The sequence below is a fragment of the Podarcis liolepis genome (genome assembly GCF_965112155.1).
Source record: "Podarcis liolepis genome assembly, chromosome: 8".
Taxonomy (NCBI): Eukaryota; Metazoa; Chordata; class Lepidosauria; order Squamata; family Lacertidae; genus Podarcis; species Podarcis liolepis.
In genome coordinates, this window is record NC_139560.1 from 84549001 (window position 1) to 84572320 (window position 23320).

Consider the following 23320-nt stretch of genomic DNA (forward strand, 5'->3'; position numbering starts at 1 on the left):
AAGTTTCTGGCATTTGTAGAGCCTGAGGTATGAGGCAAAATGTGCAGGTACTTGTTTGTTTTGTGATAAATTTGCCTACTCCTACCTTTCATTGTTCTTAGTGGGTGACTAAAGTAATAGCAATGAATGACATTTAGGAAACCAGATCTAATCAATTAGACAAAGAAAAAGTTGGAGTGAGACACCTATTGTCTATGACATGGGTAGGCAACCTAAGGCCCGGGGGCTGGATCTGACCCAATTGCCTTCTAAATCCAGCCTGCGGACAGTCCGGGAACCAGTGTGTTTTTACAGGAGTAGAATGTGTCCTTTTATTTAAAATACATCTCTGGGTTATTTGTGAGGCATAGGAATTCGTTCACCCCCCACCCCCCAAAATATAGTCTGGCCCCCCACAAGGTCTGAGGGACAGTGGACCGGCCGCCTGCTGAAAATGTTTGCCCGGTCTACGATCTGGAAGCTGCCCAGAGAGGCTGGGGCAATCCAGTCAGATGGGAGGCATATTTGTTTGTTTGTTTACCTTGTATGCTGCTCTGGGGAAATCCAGAATTTGAGTGTAACTGTAGCTGGGGAGTAGTGTGTAAACTAAAATAAAAAGTAGCAGCAAAGGCAGGAGTTCCTTATATTTCTAACTCAGATCTTTTATTTAGCCAAAAATATTGTCCCTTCCTTGAAATTGTAAATATTTACAACATTTATAGATATTTACGACATCATAGGCTATGGCTGATAGAGCATATGTTACGCCAACCCTGTAAAGTCACCCAGTTTTTTAATACCCATTTTGTGGGGGTGGGGGTGAGGTTTATGCTGAAGTGTGGTCCAATGCTGTCATCCTGATGCAATGAGTGTGGTTTTTTTTAAAGGGTGTGTGGCAAAAGTGGCTTGCAGTACAGGATGGGGGCATGCTAGCTTCTTGGCACATGGGGTGCTCTTGCCTGTAAAGAGGGAGAGGGGTGAGATGGCAGGGAAGTTGGTGCAGTGAGAAACACTGGAGGGTACACCTGGAATACAGTTTAGTTACGAGATCTACTAGTAGTAGGCATGTCTCTAATGCTAGTTATGTTTATTCATTTTCTCATATACTGTATGCACTGAATAGCAGCAGCAGCAGTACAGTGGTACCTTGGGTTACATACGCTTCAGGTTACATACGCTTCAGGTTACAGACTCCGCTAACCCAGAAATAGTACCTTGGGTTAAGAACTTTGCTTCAGGATGAGAACAGAAATCGTGCTCCGGCAGCGCGGCGGGAGGCCCCATTAGCTAAAGTGGTGCTTCAGGTTAAGAACAGTTTCAGGTTAAGTACGGACCTCCAGAACGAATTAAGTACTTAACCTGAGGTACCACTGTAGTAGTAGTAGTAGTATTTGTACTCCGCCCATCTGACTGAGTTGCCCCAGCCACTCTGGCTGGCTTCCAAGGTATATAAAAACATAAAACATTGCACATTAAAAAGCTTCCCTATACAGGATATTCAGGGCTACAGCCGCTCAGCAGTTTCACTCAACAGCTGCTAAACAGGGCAATTAATGTCTTCCAACCTTAAAAGGTGTGATGGGATTAATGCTGCAACCCACAGACCACAAGTTAATGGGACTTAATTGTCTTAAATGCAAATTCTGTGTTCTAATTGGTTGCTGCACCTCTCTTAGAGGTATAGTCCAGAGGGAACGTTAAGTGTGCAATCATTATGGACATTGAAACACTCAGGCATACTGAGCCAAAGCAGGGATGTCCCAATTAAACTGGGCTTCTACCCAAAGTAATCTTTTGTGACAGTGGCAAAGGCACACCTGATATGGCACTTCTGGGCCAGAGGAAAGGACTACAGCTAATGTATTATCATGTTTGTCCATATTAAGCAAATTAATTTAATAAGAACTGTTTTAGATGCTTAACTATAGCTGGAGGGCTGTTATCCTTGTTCTATGTTTTGTTGCATGAAACCAATGAAAAAGCAAAAAAAAAAAGTGAATTGATCCTTTTAAATGTTTCTCTGTAACATTATATAGATTTGAAATGATGAGGGTTAATTCTGGTTTTCATTACTGCTCCCACAATGGCTAGACATATGGTATATATGCATATATATTTAAAAGTGAAGGAGGATTTCAACGGCATGAAAAGCCTTCAGGAAATGCATATGGTCCATAGGACAAATAATGATAGTGGGAAACAAAATGTTCTATCAGGAGGAAGCAGTTCTGGGGAAGACAGCCCAACCTAAGGATGTAGGCTTGCAATGCTAAATAAAACACTTTTCTTTTTTTGTCCAGACTTTAGTTTTCAGCAGTGGTGAGCGGTCAGTGGACTTGGGGGACTAGGCTAGTTCCCTAAAAGCTCTTTTGCCTGGCTTAGGGAGGGAGGAGTGGTGCTCTAAAGGGGTATAAGAGCTCTCCCGCCACCTTCCTTAAGCCAGCCAGGTTTATCTATAGCAGGCACCCCCAAACTCTGCCCTCCAGATGTTTTAGGACTACAATTCCCATCATCCCTGACCACTGGTCCTGTTAGCTAGGGATGGTGGGAGTTGTAGTCCCCAAACATCTGGAGGGCTGAGTTTGGGGGTGCCTGATCTACAGCTCCATCTTTTAAAGAAAATACATCCCACCTGCCTTCATTTCTCTAGAAAGCTAGTCTACCGTTTCCTAATTATCCTGCTTTTCTGTTCTCCTTTCTTCACACACTTGCACATATAGGAGATTTTATACTGTAGTGATAAAGCAAGGGGTCTCTTTCAAGTGTTACAGGTAAATAAGAATGTGGTTTTGAATCTGGGAAAATTATTTGTGTAACTACTAACACCTAAATTCAAATACAGTGGTACCTTGGGTTACAGACACTTCAGGTTACAGACTCCGCTAACCCAGAAATAGTACCTCGAGTTAAGAACTTTGCTTCAGGATGAGAACAGAAATCGTGCTCCTGCGGCGCGGCGGCAGCAGGAGGCCCCATTAGCTAAAGTGGTGCTTCAGGTTAAGAACAGTTTCAGGTTAAGAACAGACCTCCAGAACCAATTAAGTATGTAACCAGAGGTACCACTGTAGTATTACAGCCACACATGAAGCTTTGCTGTTCATTGTTGTTTTGGGTATTATTCTGGGAGTAAACATTTAGTGGACATAAGGACCCATGACCGCAGCTGCCACATACTCGTTTAGTGTGGCAGCGCCTGCACTTTGCAACTCCCTGCCTATTGAGATCAAGAAGGCACCTTCACTGCACTCCTTCAGCGCCTTAGACAAGCCTGCCCAGATGCTTAGGAAGTTGGCAGTGATTTTAATCTGCTTTGGTATTTTAACGTTTGAATGCTTTAAAGCAGAGTTGTGGATTTTTCTTGATTTTACCTTTCTGTAAACAGCTTTGAGGTTTTTCACAATCAAGCAGTGTACACATTTTAAGAAATAAATAAATAAAATGGAAGGTTCCCCCTTCTTTCTCCGGACCTTTAGTAATCGTATACATGTCTATAAACAAAATAAAAAAATTTTCTTCCTGTAGCACCTTAAAGACCAACTAAGTTAGTTCTTGGTATAAGCTTTCGTGTGCATGCACACTTCTTCAGATACTCAGTGTATCTGAAGAAGTGTGCATGCACACGAAAGCTTATACCAAGAACTAACTTAGTTGGTCTTTAAGGTGCTACAGGAAGAAAATTTTTTTATTTTGACTATGGCAGACCAACACGGCTACCCATCTGTAACTGGAACCATGTCTATAAACAGATATCGATATCGACAGATATGTAATTGCTTCCTATTCTGTTCTCTTGTCTTGAGCTTTCGCTGCAGCTGGCTCAAAACAGGACTGCCGCAGAGATCGCGGCCAGTGCGCGTGCGCGGGGCAGAGAGGGGCGGAGTCACGATTTACTTTCATTACCGACGCGCCAATCCCGACCGACGGAGCCCAAGCAGGTCGTGTTATAACTCCGCCCACGCTCCTCCCACGAAGAGCCCGGCCTCTCGCTTTGGGTCTCGCGAGAGCGGCAAGGCGAGAAGCCAGGAGGAGCCCGGGCGAGCGAGCGGTGTTGCGCGTCACTTGTGGGCGGAGCCTCCGTGTGTGCGTCGGCGGCGTGGTGACGTCGGCGGCGTGGCAGCGCGCGGGTCGCCCGTTACTCGGCGGGGCCGTTCCGCGAGGGGTTGCCATGGCGAAGACGGTGGCCTACTTCTACGACCCGGACGTGGGGAACTTCCACTACGGTGCGCGGCGGGTTCTGCGGGTTCTGCGGGGGCCGGTGCGAGGGGAGCCGGGGGTGGGTCGGAAAAGGCCACAGGTCGGGTCCTGCCGGGCGGAGCGGAGCGGGCCGTCTGCTGCCGAGGGGCCCGCTGCCTCTGCCTTTCAGAAAACAGCCCCCGCTTTAAAAATAAGCAGCAAGAGTTCCAGTCACGGAGGTTTCGCTTCCTCCCCAACCCCTTTTAAATCCACTCTCGTGCATCTTCTATATTTATTTCTAGTTTTAACTCTGTAGTCGTTTAATGGCCTCTTCGTGGTTGTATTTTCAGCTCCGAGTCCCCATTTGACATAGTCATAATAAGTAAATTAATAGTAATAATGATCAAGGGGGGAGTCTGGGAGAAGCCACCAAGATGGCCCTCTCCTGTGTTCCTAACCAAGCATGCCTGTGAGGGTGGTGGGAATTGAAAGAATATTTTGACTGAACCAAAACAAAACCACACACCACCAAAGAACCATACATACATTATGTGGAACCTGTATTTACTCAATTTAGAGAACACTCTTACAATAAGTTTCATATGCCTGATGATCGTATTCCAAAGCAACTACTCTGTTCCGAATTTAAAAATGGAAAGTGTAATGCTGGTGGTCAGCAAAAGAGGTTGAAAGACTGTCTCAAGGCAAATCTTTAAAAATGTAGTATAAACACTGACAACTGGGAAACACTGGCCTGCGAGCGCTCCAGTTGGAGAACAGCCTTTACCAAAGGTGTCATGGGGTTTGAAGACACTCGAACTCAGGACGCAAGGGAGAAACATGCTAAGAGGAAGGCGTGCTTGGCAAATCCACACCGTGATCAACTCCTGCCCGGAAACCAATGTCCCCACTGTGGAAGGATGTGAGGATCCAGAATTGGCCTCCACAGCCACTTACAGACTCATTGTTAAAACCGTGTTTATGGAAGGCAATCTTACTTGGCTATGAGTGATTGCCAAAGAAGAAGTTAGACAATGAATGAAACTAATTGGTACTTCACTCAACTGTTCTTAACAATGTAAATCTTAATCATTGGGCTATACTTCTACTATAAGGGACTCATATGTATCAGCATAATGTTCTCCCACAATACTACTTTTATCTCTGTTTGCACTTCTTTCTCTATGGACGAGTGCTGGTAATAAGCTAGGTCTTAATGAACCTTTGATTCTGGTATGGGGGTGTTGATTTCACAGTGTTTTTCTTTCTTTCTTTCTTATTGTGTTAGGAGCGGGACATCCCATGAAGCCTCATCGCTTGGCACTGACCCACAGTCTGGTTCTGCACTATGGACTCTATAAGAAGATGATTGTAAGCATTGCGTTTCCTGGGTCAAATACAGCTGCTGGTTTCAAGGCAGTAATATTTATTTTAGGACATTTTAATCCATTCTTTTGTAGGTATATTTCAGAATCTGCATACACTACATGTAAAGCCTCTCACAAAGTGTGGAATCACTGGAGACAGGAATCAGCAATTTTATTGACTTTGCCACCATGCCAAAGCATTTGTTTTCTGACCTTCCCCTTTCCAATTTGTGCTAAGAAAGCCCCCCTCCCTTTCCCGCAGTTGTTACCTATTTGGCTGGGATACCCAACTTTGAGAGTGGGTATTGCTGCACAATTGCCAGGACAATTCCTATCCACCTCTGCAGCTTCAGGTCTCAGAGGAAGGTTCTGTTCATTAAGTTCATAAAACTGCAGCAGCTCATTTGCCATGGTGAGCATAAATATAGAAGTCTGAGTAGGGATAGTGTAAACTGGATCTTTGAGTCTGATGGCTGTACAGCCTTGTTCTGCTGTTGAATTCAGTCCTGAATGGGAGGAATTTCTCTTGCAGGTATTTAAACCATATCAAGCATCTCAGCATGATATGTGCCGCTTTCATTCAGAAGATTACATTGACTTCCTTCAGCGAGTGTCTCCAAATAACATGCAAGGATTCACCAAGAGCCTCAATGCTTTCAATGTGGGGGATGACTGGTAAGTGCTGCATACATTCTAGATGCATCAGGTAGATAGGACCCAAAATGTGTGGTGTGGGCAGGGTGGATATTACAGAGGTCCCAAATGCCTGCTTGAACAAAAACGTACTGGTCTTTCATTGAAATATTGTTTGTTTCATTTTTTTCTAAACGACTTGGGGGTTCTGCATATAATCAAGTGGTTTAAAATTTTTGCTAAATAAATTACTACAGATGTGAATGACAGAAGAACTAAGATAATGTCTTTGTTTGGTTAGAAACATAAAAGATTTACATGTGGAAATATATGTGAGGATGTAGAGGGGTAGATGATTGACTGATGTGAATGTGGTGTGAGAAGGGAAATGGAATGCCAGTACTGAAAGAGATGGGTGATTCTGCCCTTGTGCACAGTTCCTTGGCTACTTGAAAGAGTCGCGGAGGATAGGTCCATCAATAACCATTATTACTAAAAGGAGACTCCATGGTCAGAGGCAGTATACCGCTAAGCACTAGGGCCACCCAATGAATCTGAAGGTGGGAAGATACAGGCTAAACAAAAGGAAGTACCTTTTTAAACATCACATAGTGGAATTTGAGACTGCAAAATGTAGTGATGGCCGCCAACTTGCATGGGTATAGGCACTTGCCTTGGCAAGTAGAACCATGGACCATTGCAGATTAAGTGTTCTGAATTATTAGACGACTTGCACACTCCTATTTCAACTGTGGCTGCTAAACAAAAACGTTGCCTTGCCTGTCTTGTGTTTCTTATTCACATCTAGCGATATGGTCAGTTCTTCCATACCCAAATAGCTATTTTGGATTGGAAAGTTTCTGCCATGTTATCCTGAACTAAGTGTAATTTTGTGTTCTCTCATAGTCCAGTGTTCCCAGGGCTGTTTGAATTTTGTTCTCGATATACTGGGGCTTCATTGCAAGGAGCAACACAACTGAATAATAAGGTAACAAGGTGATGTCATCTTCACCTTCTTCACATCCTTAAGTTGCTGTCAACCAGGTCGCTCTAAAATTTGCTCTGTAATTTTTTTGTGCAACTAAAATGGTATTCATAATCATTGACTCTGGGGGAACTTCATGATATCTGATATGGCGTGGTGGGGTACTCAGGAACCCCCCAGTTCAAATCCTATCTGGGGCATGAATTCACTTGGTGGTTTTTGGCCTCCCATCTCCAATATGGAGGTACTAATTCTGAACTACTTTATAGGTTTTTTTGTGAGGAGTGCAATGAAGTGCTTAGAATTCTAGGAAATATAAATGCTAAATACTCTCATGGGTACAAAACTATAACTCAGATAGCCTTAACAGTTGTTTTTTTTTTTTGTTGTTGTTGTTTTGCAAAGGCAGTCAGCAGAGTGGATGGGGTAGCTTAGGATATAGGGATTCATCATCCCTTGGTAAGTGTTGCTGTTAAGGCAGCATAATCCTCTTTCATTTGAGCTAATGTCCTTCTTCTGTCTTTAGATCTGTGATATTGCAATAAACTGGGCTGGAGGTCTTCACCATGCCAAGAAGTTTGAGGTAATGAGGCAAGTCTACTTTCCTTGCTTTGGAGGGTAAAGAAAACTTAGTTGCTTTTCACTGACTCCCTTTTGCCTTTTTTGTGTTTCAGGCTTCTGGGTTTTGTTATGTCAATGACATTGTGATCGGCATCTTGGAGCTTCTCAAGTAAGGAGTTGGTGCGAGCGGTGCATAGGCGGAGGGGGGAGTTGGTGTTGCTGTAAATGGCATAATGGAGCTGCACTAGAGATTGTGTGCCTAAATGGCTTCTCTTGTGCTGGTGGCCCTTCCCATTCCCTTTCCATTGAACCTTCTTCAAGTGTTTGATCATTATGTGATAATTCTTGTTTAGTTGTGTCTGGCTGAGTCCAGATGTGGTACACTTCTTTCCTACCTGCACTTTTTTGTTCCAGTTTAAGAAATGCAATAATTAAGCCCTGGCTTGGCATTTTTTGGTGCAGTCTTGTGTTTGAAAACCCCACCCTGAACGGGGTTTGGATCTGGTGCACTTTATGCTTGCTTAACTTAAACTGGCATAAATTACGCTGGCTTCCACTACTTGGCATTGCTCCCTTCATCAAGAAGACTAAGTTATTCCTTCCTCCTCCTCCAGTCTGGCTTTACAGATAATTTAAACACATTACCTGCTTGTCTCCAATCCCATTCCCTATCTGCTGCCCAACTATAAATTACATACAAATGTTTCCCTTTCTGATCTACGACATGAAATACACCTTTTTGGTGAGTAAGAAACTTGGATTGGCAACTGGGTAAGGGGAGTGGCTGTGCAGCTTGGATACAGGATTTCACCCTGGTGTTGCCAGCTTCCACCTGCTTCTCTAACATGTCTTTGGGTTTCTGACAGATATCACCCACGTGTACTGTACATTGACATAGATATCCATCATGGAGATGGTGTCCAGGAGGCTTTTTATTTGACAGACCGTGTCATGACGGTGTCCTTTCACAAATATGGAAACTACTTCTTCCCTGGTACAGGTACAAAACTTTTTATTGCTTATTATAAGCTGGATTAAAGATGCAATACAGATTTCATTTTGGATACCTGCAGAGTGCTTAGATATAGGATAGGTACATTAGTGTGGGGATGTTCCAGTGGTTAGCTGAAAACAGAGATGGGATTTCTTCAGGCTGTGGATTAGCTAGGTAGTAACCTATTTTAAAAATCAAAGTTTGAATTCTGCACTTTGCCCTGCTTTCACCTGCTAGGTGACATGTACGAAGTGGGAGCTGAGAGTGGCCGTTATTACTGTCTGAACGTACCTTTGCGTGATGGCATTGATGACCAAAGTAAGTGGAAGGCTTCTCTTGGGCCTTGCTGGATACTCTGACTTCTGTGCAGATTGCAGCAGAGGAGCTATAACAGCAGAGTCTTGTCTTCTCTTTGAAGGTTACAAACACCTCTTCCAGCCAGTCATTAATCAAGTTATAGAGTTCTATCAGCCCACGTGCATAGTGCTGCAGGTAAGAGGATGGAAGACCTAAGCAGTGAGAGTCATGGATGTGGCCTTTAATTTCCTTTGGTGGTCACACAGAAGAACTAGTGGGGGGAGGGTTGGGAGATAGGTGGGCTGGCTGGGATGAGATGGGTTCCTGATATTCTGTTGTGAGTGTTTTGGATAATCAGTAGCTAGTGCACCGATACTGTTGTTTTCTCCTCATTTCTTCTTCTTTGCCTCCATTAAGTGTGGTGCTGACTCGCTAGGTTGTGATCGTCTTGGTTGCTTTAACCTCAGCATAAGAGGACATGGGTGAGTCCCTTTAATGAGTTGAGTAAAAGGGCACATTGGAACTGAAACGGATGTGATTGGATCTCCCACCTTTTTACCCTTTAATGCAGCTGTGGGAGCTTCACATTTGTTTGGACTAGTGGTGCTGGAGGGGTGAGGGAGAGGTTGACCCCTCCCACAAAGCGACTATTAGCCCTGCAGCAGAAAAACACAGTGGAATTAATTGGTGTGTATGTGATGGAAAAACAGTATCAGAAAAAGTTTAACACCCCCACCTGTTCTGCTTCAGTAAAATCTGCTTTAAAAATAAAGTGAAGCTGGAAGGATTGGCCTCCTTACATTCTGGTTGCTTTTGAGGGGTTGCTTTTGGAGGGGGGAGAAGTGGCAGGGATTGCTTCTCTGCTCACCTAGTGGTCCATCCTCTTTGCTTGTTTGCTGCCTGCCAGCCATGTAGAGCTGGGGGTGTCCACTTGCTTCACCCCTTGAAGGGGTTCTGCGTGGAATTGGGAGAGATGCACTTGAGCAGAGAGATGAGAAATGCATGTGTAGTGTTGTGTTTGTATGAGAGAGAGCTGGAAGGGGGAGAGTCATGCGTATGGTCTGTGAGAGACTGAAATACGTATGTGAGCAAGAAGTACGGATGAATGTGTGCTTTGAGAGAGGGAAAGATGCACTTGGGCAGAGAGGGAGAGGCATTTGTGAAGTGTGTGTGAGAGACAGTTCTCTCTCTCTCTCTCTCTGTGTGTGTGTGTGTGTGTGAGAGAGAGAGAGAGAGAGAGAGAGAGAGAGGTGTGTGTGTGTGTGTGTGTGGCCACCTTGTTTATTTTTCCTATTAGTGTGAAATAATTGCCATGTGATCTCCACAAGCCGGACATAGCTTATTTCCCACAATAAGCATGAGGTCTGGAAGGGGGAAACAGCACTGCGTGTACTTGCTGTAATTGTGCTTTGCCCCAACAGCAGTCATTTTGTGACAGGCACTTCCCCCAAATTCAAAATGTGCCCACTGCTCCAAAAACTTTGGCGACCCCCTGCATTAATCTATCTCTGTGTCACATCTTTTTTGGTCCTTGGTAGTTAGCAGTTTGAAACCCTGTCTCTCCCCCTCCCCATTCTGAGAATTGATTCTCATCCTGGCACATGAGGATTCGCTTCTGATTTTCTGAGCAATAATGTAGTGTTAGGTCAAACTTTGTTGATTTGGTGCTTTGTAGCAGTGATGGTATTGTTGTTCCACTTTTGTTAACATGTTTGGATCCGTTGTCCCCTCTGTAAGCAGGTGTGTTCTATAAGGCACACCTGCACAATTATCTGCTTTGCCACAAAGACAAGATAAGCAGAGAGTTTACAGCTTTTGGTTGTTCTTTATTAATTGTGTATGCCTCCCACAGTTATACTAAGAATTACCTTGAGGTGCTACAGATGGGTTAATAGTACATACCTACCTAGGCTCTCTTTACTTTTTTCAACCTTCACCTTTGAAGTCAGTAGTGAAAGAGCAGCATTTAGCTCAGAATAAGTTATTGTGTGTATTTATACATAATATACGTTACTCAATCTTTTCAATATTTAGGACTTTAGAAATTCACACTGACCCTTTGTGCTGCATATATTTTTCTGGGCTTTTGACCAGTCTGAAATAAACCTCCCACTTTTAATGCGCTCAGGAGCATACACCTGAGTAAATAGAGCCTGTGTTGTTAGTTATTTGTAAATTTTCCAAAACCTATTTGTAGCCATATGAAGGGTTTATGTACAACACATAGATGAATGTAAGCAAGTTTGAGAGGAATTCATTTCTGAATTTTATAACTTTGAATCCTAGGGAATGTGTAGAATATGTAAAGAGTTTCAACATACCCCTCCTGGTGTTAGGCGGAGGTGGCTACACAGTTCGCAATGTGGCCCGGTGCTGGTGAGTCTTCTGCAAACTTTTGTTGATAATGGGTTGGGGCTTCACCTTCCTTGGATATAAAATGGCACAGGTTTGTGTCATATGAAGACTTCACTGTAGTCTGCCTTTCATTTTAGGACTTACGAAACATCATTACTTGTAGATGAAGCAATTAGTGAGGAGCTTCCATATAGTGGTAAGTTGAGGACCTACATGTTCAAACGTCACTGATGTCACTTGTAGCATATTTAGTTTCCCCAAGTTATTAGTATCTAGATAACTTAGGGGGATAGTTCAAAAGCAGTGACAAGGCTTTGTGGAGTAGCTGCTGCCACCTGTAGAACCTTGTTGCATGTGCTGGTCAGGGCAGGTGTGGTGTGCAGAGGAAAATGTCAGCTCACTATATCGGTGTCCAGGTCCTGGTTGGGCCCATTGTTATCATGTGGCAGCAGCCCGGCTGATTTGGGTTCTAGCCCACCTCTACCCTGAAACACTCCATTTTGGAAGTTGCTCTTGGCTGCTGCTAACAACGCTGCCAGTGGTAGCTTGTGCCCCTTGTTAGGGCAGATACAGTGGGGAAGCTCTTGCTGGTGGAACTGCCCTGCCAGCAAGGGCAGTGTCTGTGGGTTGGGCTGGGTGCAGGGATATCTCCACCTCATCCAAATTCTCCAGCATGATTTGTTGGGGGTTGGGGTTGGTTAATCTGTAATTCGCCAACAGCATCTTTCAGATTGTTTCAAAATATAAGGGTTAAGCAGATTTACGTGGTGGAGGTGGCGACCAACCTTTGGCCAACCTTTTCATATCTGCCTATGCTTTTCTAATTATTGGAGTCAAATTATTTTAAACCAGATTATTTAATCCTGTTACTTTTTCCACTTGGAGTTGTCAGTGGTTATTACATTTGCTCGTCAATATTAATTCCCAGTAATTCTGTGCTATGCAAACCGGAAAACTGATGGCATAACAGCTTCATAGATGAAGCAGAATTTGATTGTATGTTTTCATCAGTTCTAAGCAGCTGGAAAATCAGCTGATTTCATTAATTTACATAAAGGGAGCCAAGGCATTGAGAGAGATTGCTCCTTCAGGAGAGTGGAGCTGCAGCTTGCTGTTCAGTTAGTTGTTGCATGGGCTTGTAGAGTTGTTTGAAAGGGGTTGTGCATGGATTTCCTTCTTATTTTAAAATGTATAAACATCAGTATGCATGTATCCACACTAATTGTCTGTCTCTATGCAGAGTACTTTGAATACTTTGCTCCAGACTTTACCCTCCACCCCGATGTCAGCACTCGAATTGAAAATCAGAACTCGAGGCAGGTAAGTAACTTTGGCCATATATATTTCACTTAGCTCTGCTTTAGCCTCCCACCATGTCTTCTGCCTTGACATTTTCAAAAGTTGCAGCATTGGTGCTTCTGGTTTCCCAAAGCCCATTCCAAGCAGTAAGAGCAGGCCCTCCAGATGTTTTGAGACTACAATTCCCAACATCCCTGACCACTGGTCCTGTTAGCTAGGGATGATGGGAGTTGTAGTCCCAAAAATACCTGGAGGGCCGAGTTTGCCTATGCCTGCGTAAGAGTGATTGGGATCATTCCGAACCTGCAAATTCATTTTGGGCAAATAGTTGTTATTATTATCATTGTTAATTTCATTCTATACTGCTTTATATTTTAAAGAAAAAAAATCTCAAAGTGGTTTACAACCTTCATTAAAACATCAAATAAAACATTACTGAAGAAAGTCAAGTATACATTCAAAGCAACAGGAAACTAAAATATTATCTTAAAAGATTTCAAAATAAAACATTACCAAAGAGGTCAGCTATAAAATGCACATTTAACACAGCCAAGTTAGGAAAAAAATTATCTTGACCATTTCAAAAGAAAACATTACTAAAGGAAGTCCACTATAAAATGCATATTTAGAACAGCATAATAAGCAAGAGAATAAAAAATTCTCATAAGCGTAGAAGACACCAAGATCAAGCAGGCCCACCCAGCTGCAATCTTGATATTTTAAGAGGAGTGCGACTCCTGTCTAAATTGGAATATACTGAGCACTGCCTTTCTAATTCTATGAACTGCCTGCCAAATGTACCTAATATATTACATGGACTTCACATTGTTGGATTTCATCCAGATCGTTACTAATCACCTGATGTCATAAGTGACAATTAAAGGGATTTTTATGTTACAAGTGTCACCGTGCTAAGATTAGCAATGGCCCTGTTGAGAGAGACAAAAGACAGCAGAAGGAGCTCCTATCTTTGCTCTTAGATTGGAGATAAGCTCTCTGTCGGCTCTTTGATTTTAAAAGCAGCATTTTTCTTTACCCCACACAAACTCTGAGTGGGTGGAAATGCTGCCTTTTGCTCTGAAGGAGTAGGCAGAGGGCTTATCTCTAAACCTAGTGCTGCTGTGCTTAGCACCAAGATCCTAGACCTAGATAAAGGACCCACCTGCTCCTTAGAGAGGAATTTTATTTTGTTTCTGGAGTGCTCTGTTTGTGAGAGAGAGGGTGGGGGAGAAGAGGGGCAGTGCTGTGTCCTTGGTGTCTGGTACATGTTTTGTGGATGGGGGTGGTGGTGTGATTTTGCTTCCCACTCCCTTAAGAGTTTTGCTTTTGTTTTGGCCCTGGCAATTCGGACAGGTTCCTGTCGGCCCTTGGGCCAAATGGCTTCTCTACTCCTGCTGTAAGAGAAAATCTAGTGCCCTTGGCATTTCTGACAGCCAGGCAGGAGTGATTGCTGGAACTTTATAAACATTTTTATACCTGAAGGCGTCTATGATATGACCTGCTCTTTCTCCCCTCTTCTCTTCTGACCAGTACTTAGATCAAATTCGGCAAACTATATTTGAGAATTTGAAGATGCTGAACCATGCACCCAGTGTCCAGATCCATGACGTCCCTTCTGATTTGCTGAATTTTGATCGCCCAGATGAGCCTGATCCTGAAGAGAGAGGTTCTGAGGAGAACTACAGCAGGCATGTTTCTGTTTATCCCTCAAGTAGAAGTGTCCCAGGTTTGCACCCCAGCCCAACTGGAGGAACTATGATATGTGCCTCCCAGAACCAACACTACATTGATTTGGGCTTTTGCTTATTGTTTAGATTGCTGTTTTCCAGAAGCATGTAGTTGCTGCAGTTTTAGGTGGGCAGGTTTCCAGTGTCTGTGCTTAATTTTTGGCCTCCTCCTGTGTTAACTTGTCTTGTAGGCCGGAGGCTTCAAATGAGTTCTACGATGGTGACCATGATAACGATAAAGAAAGTGATGTGGAGATATGATGCCTGAATCATGGGAGTGTGAACAGTGCGGAGATCACAGGATGGTGGTGCTATAAGGATGCAGCGGGTTCCAGTGGAAAGCCTCTGTCCTGTCGCTAAGTGATGGCAGCAGGACTGCTGAATCATGCAATTAATGGGGCGCAAAAGACATTGAGAGGCTTATGGTCCTCCCAGAGCCTTTCCCATCCCTTGAGACTGTGCCTTTGCCACTGTTTGTGGAAAAAGAATTTCATAATTTCATGTTCACACAAGTCTGTTTCACTGCTGTGTGACCAGCTGTTGGGTCTCATTCTGCAGTGACTTTGTCTCCCTTGCAGACAACAAGAAGCACTGTTGCACTTGGACATTTCTTCTGACTTCTTTTGAAACAGGTTTGTGTATGTGAGGTGTTCTGCTGAAGCAGCTGGTTTTAAATCCAAAAAAGCTGCAGTGTAAAAGTCAGTCTTTTGCCAGTTTTTAAGCCAACCAGAGTCCCGTGTTAAAGTAAATCAGATAAAAGGAAGAACCGGATAATGGTTAATATTTTGCTGAGCCAGTAATGGAGGTTGGAACGGTCAGTTTTGCGGCTGACCCAACAATTCTGGTTCATGTAGCACAGATTTCTTCATAGGAGGTTATTTTTGTAGCAGCTCATTTTCAAAATCAGGGCATGTTGAAAAAACTTACCCGTGTGGGATATTTGAGGGACAGAAGGCTGGGGTTGGGTGGGTGTTGTTTCTTAAAATTTCTTCTGGTCACACTGCGTACTTGGTACCAAAGTGGCATCCAAAAAAAAAAACCCTTGTCAATGGAGAATTTTGTTTTGCATGAGTGTTGATTACATTCACACACTAGTGCAGGGTTTCCCAACCCTTGGCCTCCAGCTGGTTTCATACTACAATTCCCATCATCCCTGACCACTGGTATTGCTAGCTAGGGATGATGGGAGCTGTAGTCCAAAAACATCTGGAGACCCCAAGGCTGGGAAACGCTGGATTGTGCACCTAGGTACAACTCAGTGTACCCCCAAGAGTGACCTTTCCACAGACGTCACCTTTGGTTTCATGGAGGTCATGCTGCTTAACAAAAGAATGTTACACGGATTGTAGGGGGAGACCTGGGCCAAAGATGGTTATGTTGTTGTGGAAAGTCTTCCTACTGTTGAGCTTCTCCCTTCTGTGACCCTTTACATATTTTAATGAGTCATGCCTTCTGAGCATGTGCTCGGGCAGAGGCTTTGTTCCTAAATAAATTTTAAGGAACTTTATGAAAGGAAAGCTTCCTGTCCCCTCTTCCCCCCTGAACCACATTCCATATTGTTCAGGAGGGTCCCCCCAGACCACCCAGAGAGGATTTTCTTTTTCAGGGTAAGGGGGGATGCACACAGTGGGGAGAAGTGGACAGGAAACATCTCTTCCGCAAACTTCCTTAAAAATAAAGTTCTTTTTGGATCCAAGCAAAAATACGAAAGGCTTCTCTAGTTTTAACTGCAAGTTCTCTTTCCTTTGTGACTACATAGCCATTGATGCAATGTGTGCCTCAGTTTGGCTGTGGTCTTACTGGTCTTAAGCTGTATGTGTGCGTGCAGATACTTGCCATCAGTGTTACGAAGACTTCACTGCGGGTAGAATGGCAGAACAGCAACTGATCTTTTCTTCCTTATGCTCATATTTTACTAATGCTTTTAAAATATTAAACAACAGGATGGTGTTTTTCTTACTTGTTTTGTGTCTTTCCTTCTTCCTCTGCCTCTTGCATTGACATGCGCTCATGCAGCCTGTACAGCAAACTCGGTGACCAGATGTGGCCCCCACATTCCTCTCTTTCTGGCCCTCAGAACTCTCCTCATGCCTGGCCCTTCACTGGACCTGTTTCACATCCTTCTTGAGTGTTTTTGCCTGGCTGGTATTTGTCCTCAAACTCTTGCTTGTCTGGAGGGGATACAAAGGACTGTATAGAAAGTAGCCTGCGGTAGAAACATTTACCTTTGTTGCCACTTTGCCTTCCTGTCACTGGCATGTGTCCCTGGGAATAATAAAATTGTAGAATTGGAAGGGACCCCAAGGGTCATCTAGGCCAACCCCCTGCAGTGCAGAAATAAATGTCCAGAAGGGAATTTGGCCCTCCAACTGTAAATGGGTTCCTCATGTGTGATGTACAGTTACTTTCAGTCCTTTTTAAAAATTATTATAGTAATGGAGCCCAGTCTCTTCTTTCATGTCTCGAGGGGGTACGAAATTACTTTTCATGGTTGTAGAAGCACTGTAGCACAAAGTGATTTTTTTGCCACACATTCAGGAAGTGTGTGGGTGCATGGGTAGTAACTGGAAACTGCAATACACACTCCCTTAATTTACTGTCTGAAGGACATATGCGAGGTTCTGTAAAGCTGAGTTCAAGCAGCCTAAGCCTCTGAAGACAGGGACAATATTCACCACAAGACTGCAGACAGTATGTTGAAATGAAGGGTTATTCACCCAGAAGTGTCCAAAATGACGTTCTAATTGCGACATCTGTTTCCTCTGATCTCAATATTGCTCATCCATGTATGTAGTTCAAACTTAAAATATTAGAGCACAAGTTACAATGACTGATGTAAGATGGAAACATTTAAATTTAAAAATATAATTATATCTATAGCAATACTCATCCAAGAATGTGACTACTGCAAAGTGAACAGAACCAAACAGTGACATGTTGGTACATAACTAGTCCCGCTGCTGCTGATAGCATGACAAGATGTCATAGTTCTAGATAATGGCTTCATTTACAGTCTCCAGAATGGGGCAAAAAAAAAAAAGAGCAAAGAAACGTGTCCCCAAAAAACAGTTTGTCAGTATACATGTTTGTGCACAGCTGGTATACTTCCCTGTGGGTACCATTCAAAGACTCTATAACATGAGCCATAATCTCAATCCATGACCCCCCTTAATAAAGTGTTGGGAAGCTGTGCTGACCCTCCGGCAGGTTGCTTGCTACTCCAGCTTCCATCATCTCTTTGGGGCTGCTTCCAACCCTACGTGATTCAATTCTGTTATCCTTCACCATTGGCTGCACTTGTTGGGGCTGATGGAAATGGGAGTCCCAAACCACAGGCTCTCCAACCACGGTCTAGATATTGGTTAGGATCCAAAGCATTCCATGCTTATGGACCAGGGACTTTGCAAATGTTTATCTGTGGTTGCAGCCCCTGTGGTTGCAGAGTGCCAGAGGCTGCACCCTGGGGTCCCCTGATTCATGGGTGGTTGGTGTTGGAGCTGCTGTGGGAAGAGGGGGTCCAAAATGGCAGCATACCTTTATTTCGAAGTTACTTAGTTCTTTTCTAGCCCACCTTTTCATGTGCATGGCAAAATATGGCAACCCTAATCTAACAGTACAATACATAGTAAATCATTAAGGAAAATTAAATAGTCCTCTAAGAACAGATAAACAATAATGGCCAGTTAATTTTTTTTATTAAAACACAGCTATGAAAAAATAAGGTCAACTAAATAGACACAAATGCCTATTTCATTTTTAAAGACTTAAAGGGTGTTTTTTGGCTTCCTGTGGAGGATTATCTTGGAGAGATTTTGCAGTGCTAGAGTCTGGGCACCTGCTGAGGAGGTCCTCCTTTGAGTTCCCTTCAAACACTTATGAACTAGTGGGGCAGAGAGGAGGGCCTGACTTGAAGATCTCAGCATATGGGCAGGTAACTTATTCTTCAGCAGTTTAGAGCTTTATGAGTCATAACAAACACTTTGAATTGTGCATAGATGGACAGCTGCAAAGTCACAGGCTCTCCAACTAGGCCCTGTCAACATCCTGCCTGCAGTATTTAAAGTCATCTAGGTTTAAACCATAGGGGCAATTTAAGGAAACTGATGCAACTGTTGGTTTTGTGTGGGGGAGCTTTGGCTGGAAATCTAAACCAGCCTTGGCCCCATGTCTGACCTGCAGTATTATCCTGGACTATTAAGAGGCATGTTGCATGTTAACTCTGTCAGCCGGACTCAGCCTTTTGTTTCCACAAGCAACACTCCGCTGCAGCTCCTCCAGGCTGAATTGGACTCTACTGGCATTAGAATTTGCACAAGCAGAGCTAGATTTAGAAGTTAAAAAGAGCAAGACTCCAGCCCTTTATTGCGGCTGTTTGTTTAGGCATGGACATGCTGCTGCTGTTCTATCTCAGTGCCACTACATTCCCCTCCCCACCCGCTTTCTCTATTGAATTTTACAGGTAGCTGCTTCCTCGGCCCCTGGGGATGTTTTAAAATGGGTTTTTCCTCTCGGGACCCGGAAATCTCTTCTGCAATGCCTCGCTTTCCTTTCCTTATCTCTGTGGCTTCGGAAGGGAGAGCAGCGGAAGTTCTGCCTCATTACCAAAAATGTCCACCTTAGAGATAGAAAGTATAGAGGCACCATAGGCTTCAAAGAGATACACATTTCGTTTTTGATGGGGGAAATTCTGTTTTTACATTGTGAAGGCGGAAAACCGCATCTATCATAAAATAGGATAAGGCGAAATGCCGCAATTTGAGGGCTGGTTTTGGAAATGCTTTAAACGGTGACTGGAAAAAGCCAAAACCCAATACAATAGCGCAGCTCTGAATGAGCAGCAACGGCTCCCAGCCTCTACTCGGATCTTAGTTTGAGTGAAAAAAAAGTTTTAAAACATTTGAAAGGGCATGTCTGATAGGGTTGCCACATTTTGAAGAGCAAAAAAAGAGGACAATATGACGGCCATTGATAGCAAATAAATGCATTGTTTCTCAAATTTTACTCCTGAAAAAGAGGGCGTGTCCTGGAAAAAGAGGACACATGGCAACACTTCTACATGCCTTGACAATAGTCCCCAGGCTTCTGCATGCAACTCGGCAAGGAGTTTTGTGGCAAAAATTTTGACTTCTGCTGCAAGAGATATTTGCCTGGAAATAAACTAATCTCAGCCTAACCCCTCCGCCCCCACAATCTGCAACAACGTTAGACAGTAGACAATGTTGTTCAGAGAGTGATAGGAGCTGAAAGAAAGCTTGTTCAAATAAAGTTCTTTGTTTTATAATAATGTGCCGGCGGGGGAGTTTGGTTTTTGTTATTGCTATGCTATATATATAGCGGTATACAAATTTAACAATAATAGTAATATTTTTTTTAAGCCACATTTCCGCCCCCACCCTTGGGACCTTTGCTGCCACTTTCTCTTTCTCCAAGTCGCAGAGAACGGCTGGCAGGCGAGGAGAGAGAGAAAGATTGCGCCGAAAGGATCTTGGAAGTTGTTTCCCCGAGCTCACATGCCCCTTTCTACCCTATTTTCCTATCTCTGCGCTCTCCTGGTTTCCAACCAACCGCCGAGGGGGCGTGGCTGCGTCTCACGTGCGACGTCGCCGGCGCGGTGGGTGGGCGTGGCGCTGTTTCCTGGGAGGCGGGCCGGCGCGCGGAGCAGCCACTGTGACGGAGGGCGGAGCCCGGCTGAGGCGGAGCTCGGCAGGCGCGGCTGCCCGGCCGTTGAGAGGTCCCGTCGGGTGGGCGTCGAGCGCCGTTGCTGTCAGGAGCCGCTCGCCCGCCCGCCTCGCTCTGCCGCTCGCTCCTTGACTGACTGACTGACTGACTGCGCCGGGGGAGGAGAGCCCAGCTGCCCCCGTCCTGGTCGCGGCGGCGGCGGCGAGGGGCGGACTTCGCGCCCCGCCATGGAGGGCGGCAGCGGCGGCGGCGGCGGGGGACCCTCGCGCGGGACCGGCCGCGAGAGGAAGAAGAGCAAGGTCCCCGCCGACGAGGCCCCCGCGACGGCCGTGCCTGGAGGAGACCCCGGAGGAGGCGGCGGCGGGAAGTCCCGCAAATTCGTGAGTGTCTCCTGAGGGGCCGGGCGGGAGGGAGGGAGGGGGGAGGACCTGCCGGGGCCGCACCTGCCCGCCCGGCGGCGTTTCGGAGCCCGCGGCCCCCGCCGCCTCGTCCTCTGCCTCGTCCGGGGAAAGGCAGACAGAAGCGGCCCCGGCCCCCGTCTCCGTCCCGCGCAGGTGTCCCGCATCTCCCTCGGGCAGCGGGGGGGCTTTGGCGGCCCCCGGATGCCGGATCCGTCCCTCTCAGCCCGGCCGGAGCTGGCGGTGCCCGGCAGAAGTTTTCCCTTCCTTCCCCTCCGCACGTGCAGGGCTCCCTGCCTGACCCCTCGACCCCTCGCCCCGCTCCCTTTCCTTTGGGTGCGCGCAGGCGTGCGTGAGAATTAATTGGAAAACAAGAGTGGTCTACCAAAAAACAAGCGGAATAAAGAAGCCGTGGCTTCTATACGATAACAAAGCCATGACTGTAAAAGACACGGCAAGTTTTGAAACCAGAATAGAATAGACTGAGACAGATTTTTTTTCTATAGAAAAAAACAAACCCTCATGTAGGTTTTCTTAAACGTCTGGGTAGTCTTGCTTCTAAATAGGAAGGTCTTCAGCAGGCACCAAAAAGAACACAGTAAAGGGCACCTGACCGACACCAATAAGCAATATTTAGGTGCCATTAGTTTCTGTGTGTAGAGAGCTTGGATCAGGAAGAGGGCAGGCTTGATTTTGGGTGGTGGGGTTGAGCCAAGTTTTTCCATATAGAAGAGACTCCAGTTTCTGATCTCTCCCTCTCCAGTTAAAAGGACCTTGGAGGAGGGAGGGCAGGAGGCTGTGAAAGACCCTCTGCTTTTTAGGCCCTCAGAGCAGCTGCTAATAGGAGGAAAATGCTGGGGTTTTGCCACTACAGGTGAAATTGAAAATAAATGCCCCTCCCCTCCCCACCCTGTCTCCTCCTCTTCTGCCGGGTGCCAGGTGAGCAGTGGCAGATGCACGGCTACCTCGCCTCATAGGTGGGCTTGCCCTGTGCCCAGGGCCATTATAACATCTGAGCAGATAAGCCAGTGAGATGACAAGGGACAGAAGGTAGAACAAGGAGCAATACTCTTGTAAAAAACCAACAACAGTAGCATGCTTGAAATTTACTTGGGGAATGGAAAGACTTTCAACTAAAAGTGTTCAAGCTCTTTGCTCAGTCATTGGTATCAAGTGAGCAGTCTCATTGCACTGTAAGCAGGATCCTATCATTCTCCCCAGTAAGAGAGATGTTGGGGTTTTTGGTTGGTGTAGCAAGCTAACATCTGTGGTGTTAGGTATTTTGAACCAGTATTAAGTAGACTCAAGTGACTGAATTTGTGCTTGGTGACTTGAATGTCATGTGGCTCCACATGAGCTACATTTACAGTAAGCTTTGCAACTTTCCGTTTCTCTAGTTTCAGGGCAAATTCTTTGCTTAATAACTGTCTTTTACCTGTTAGAGCCTGGGATGCTTAAGGCAGCAGTGCAGCACACACCTATAGCTTTATTAAATGGGAAGCCTGAAATTTAGGACCCCCTCCAAACTGATGCCAAAGTTCTGTACTTGTTTTGTACCACAAGTGACATGTTTTGTACCACCCCCCAAGCTGAGTAATAAACTGGGGGCCACAAGTACCCCCCTAACCCAGTATTGTCTGATTCACTCCAAACAAGTGCCACAAGCTGACACCTATCTGTGTGAAAGCCCCATTGAGTACAGTGGGATTTGCTTCTGAGTAAAAGCTGCTCTGTAAATGTGCCAATAGGGAGAGAATCGGAATAGTAGTCTCTATGAGATCACAAAGCTGTGCAGAAAACATTCGGGGGGGGGGGGGGAATTCCGCTGTGTATAAATGCAGTTGGTTTGTCGTGGTAGGTTCTTCAGGACTGCAGAGCAACAGAAAAGGGTTAAACACACCTCGCTGCACATTGCTGTCCTGAACTTGATTTCCTCTCCTCTCCCTTTACAGTTGTGAAAAAGATTCTGGTAACTTGAACTAGCCTCAGTGTAGTTTGGCCCTGAGGCAAAGGTGTACACACATACAAAGGCTTGATTGCAGAAATAGGAGACTTTTAATTCCTTTTTTGCTGAACTAACAGATACACTTTTAAAATTGCATATCGTTGTAGATCATTTTAGTATAACTTTGTGAAAGAATGTCAGAGAAAGCTATCACTCACTGCTTCCTTTGAAGAAGTATGGCTAAACTGGTTTTAGCTTCTCATTTGGTCTATTCTTGAAGAGTTTTGTCACTTCCCCTGTGTTTCAGGGGAAAATATATATCAAGATTTGATAGTGTTTTGTGCATGTACAGACTTGTGTTTGGTTGAAAATATTCTTAGAAGCATAATTTATGGGTTCAGCAGAGCAGTATTTCTTTTACAAAGCAGCAAAAGGTGGGCAGGAATTTGAGTCAAGTGTGGAAAGCTTCACTGCCTTTGGGTATGTCCTGTACTCCTGAGAGGAGTCTTGGTTCAGAAAGAACTCTTGTTCATTCATCTTGCTTCTGGCTCAGGGTAGTCGGCAGTCCCAATCAAATCAAATACAATTAATTACAAAAAGGGAGGGAAAATCTTTTAACCTCTAAAAACTTCTTAGCAAAAAATACTTTATCAACCAAGTAAGTTCTATAATCCAGTGGACAAGAAAATAATAATCAACATTAACTTGGATACTCCAAATAACCTTCGTCCTGCAAAAGTCTGAGCAAACTGATATGTGTTCAGGCTGAAAGGTGTGTCAACAAGGAGGACAAACATACTTCCATGGGAAGAGAATTCCAGAAATGGAGTGCTGCCACAGAGAAGACCCTGTCTTGCACCATGCATAATGGGTCATGCCTGTATATTTGCAGTGCAAAAGCCTCTGATTATTGTGTTGCAACAGGCAT

General features: G+C 44.7%; 2 protein-coding genes across 5 annotated transcripts in view; both read left to right on the plus strand.

Moving 5' to 3' along the window:
• Positions 1–3995: 3995 nt before the first annotated feature.
• HDAC3 (histone deacetylase 3) lies at positions 3996–16329 on the plus strand. 2 transcript variants are annotated; one of them, XM_083518213.1, is made up of 16 exons: positions 3996–4199; positions 5441–5523; positions 6052–6194; positions 7059–7140; positions 7664–7720; positions 7812–7867; positions 8565–8698; positions 8930–9010; positions 9111–9184; positions 9407–9471; positions 11276–11365; positions 11482–11540; positions 12585–12664; positions 14174–14331; positions 14562–15339; positions 15425–16329. In XM_083518213.1, exons 1-15 carry the CDS (start codon positions 4145–4147, stop codon positions 14629–14631), a joined length of 1287 nt encoding a protein of 428 aa, XP_083374339.1. In that variant the 5' UTR covers positions 3996–4144; the 3' UTR covers positions 14632–15339; positions 15425–16329. The 2 variants fall into 2 exon arrangements, with proteins under 2 accessions (XP_083374339.1, XP_083374338.1); XM_083518212.1 differs by lacking the exons at positions 14562–15339; positions 15425–16329 and having other exon boundaries at positions 4043–4199; positions 14174–14530.
• Positions 16330–20058: 3729 nt separating this feature from the next.
• The window catches only part of DIAPH1 (diaphanous related formin 1), a 79602-nt gene continuing 76340 nt past the window's right edge, over positions 20059–23320 (plus strand). For 2 of the 3 annotated variants that reach the window (XM_083519104.1, XM_083519103.1), the window contains exon 1: positions 20059–20429. In XM_083519104.1, coding sequence (XP_083375230.1) covers positions 20277–20429 — 153 coding nt within the window. In that variant the 5' untranslated portion in view covers positions 20059–20276. The remainder of the gene's footprint in view (positions 20430–23320) is intronic. The other variant, XM_083519105.1, reaches the window with a different exon arrangement.

Bases quoted from the DNA above. Each gene is read 5' to 3' on its own strand.
- HDAC3 (XM_083518212.1), top strand. From the start codon at position 4,145: ATGGCGAAGACGGTGGCCTACTTCTACGACCCGGACGTGGGGAACTTC. The intron at 7,141-7,663 runs GTAACAAGGTGA...TTCTGTCTTTAG, and splicing joins CAACACAACTGAATAATAAG to ATCTGTGATATTGCAATAAA. The intron at 11,366-11,481 runs GTGAGTCTTCTG...CTTTCATTTTAG, and splicing joins CGCAATGTGGCCCGGTGCTG to GACTTACGAAACATCATTAC.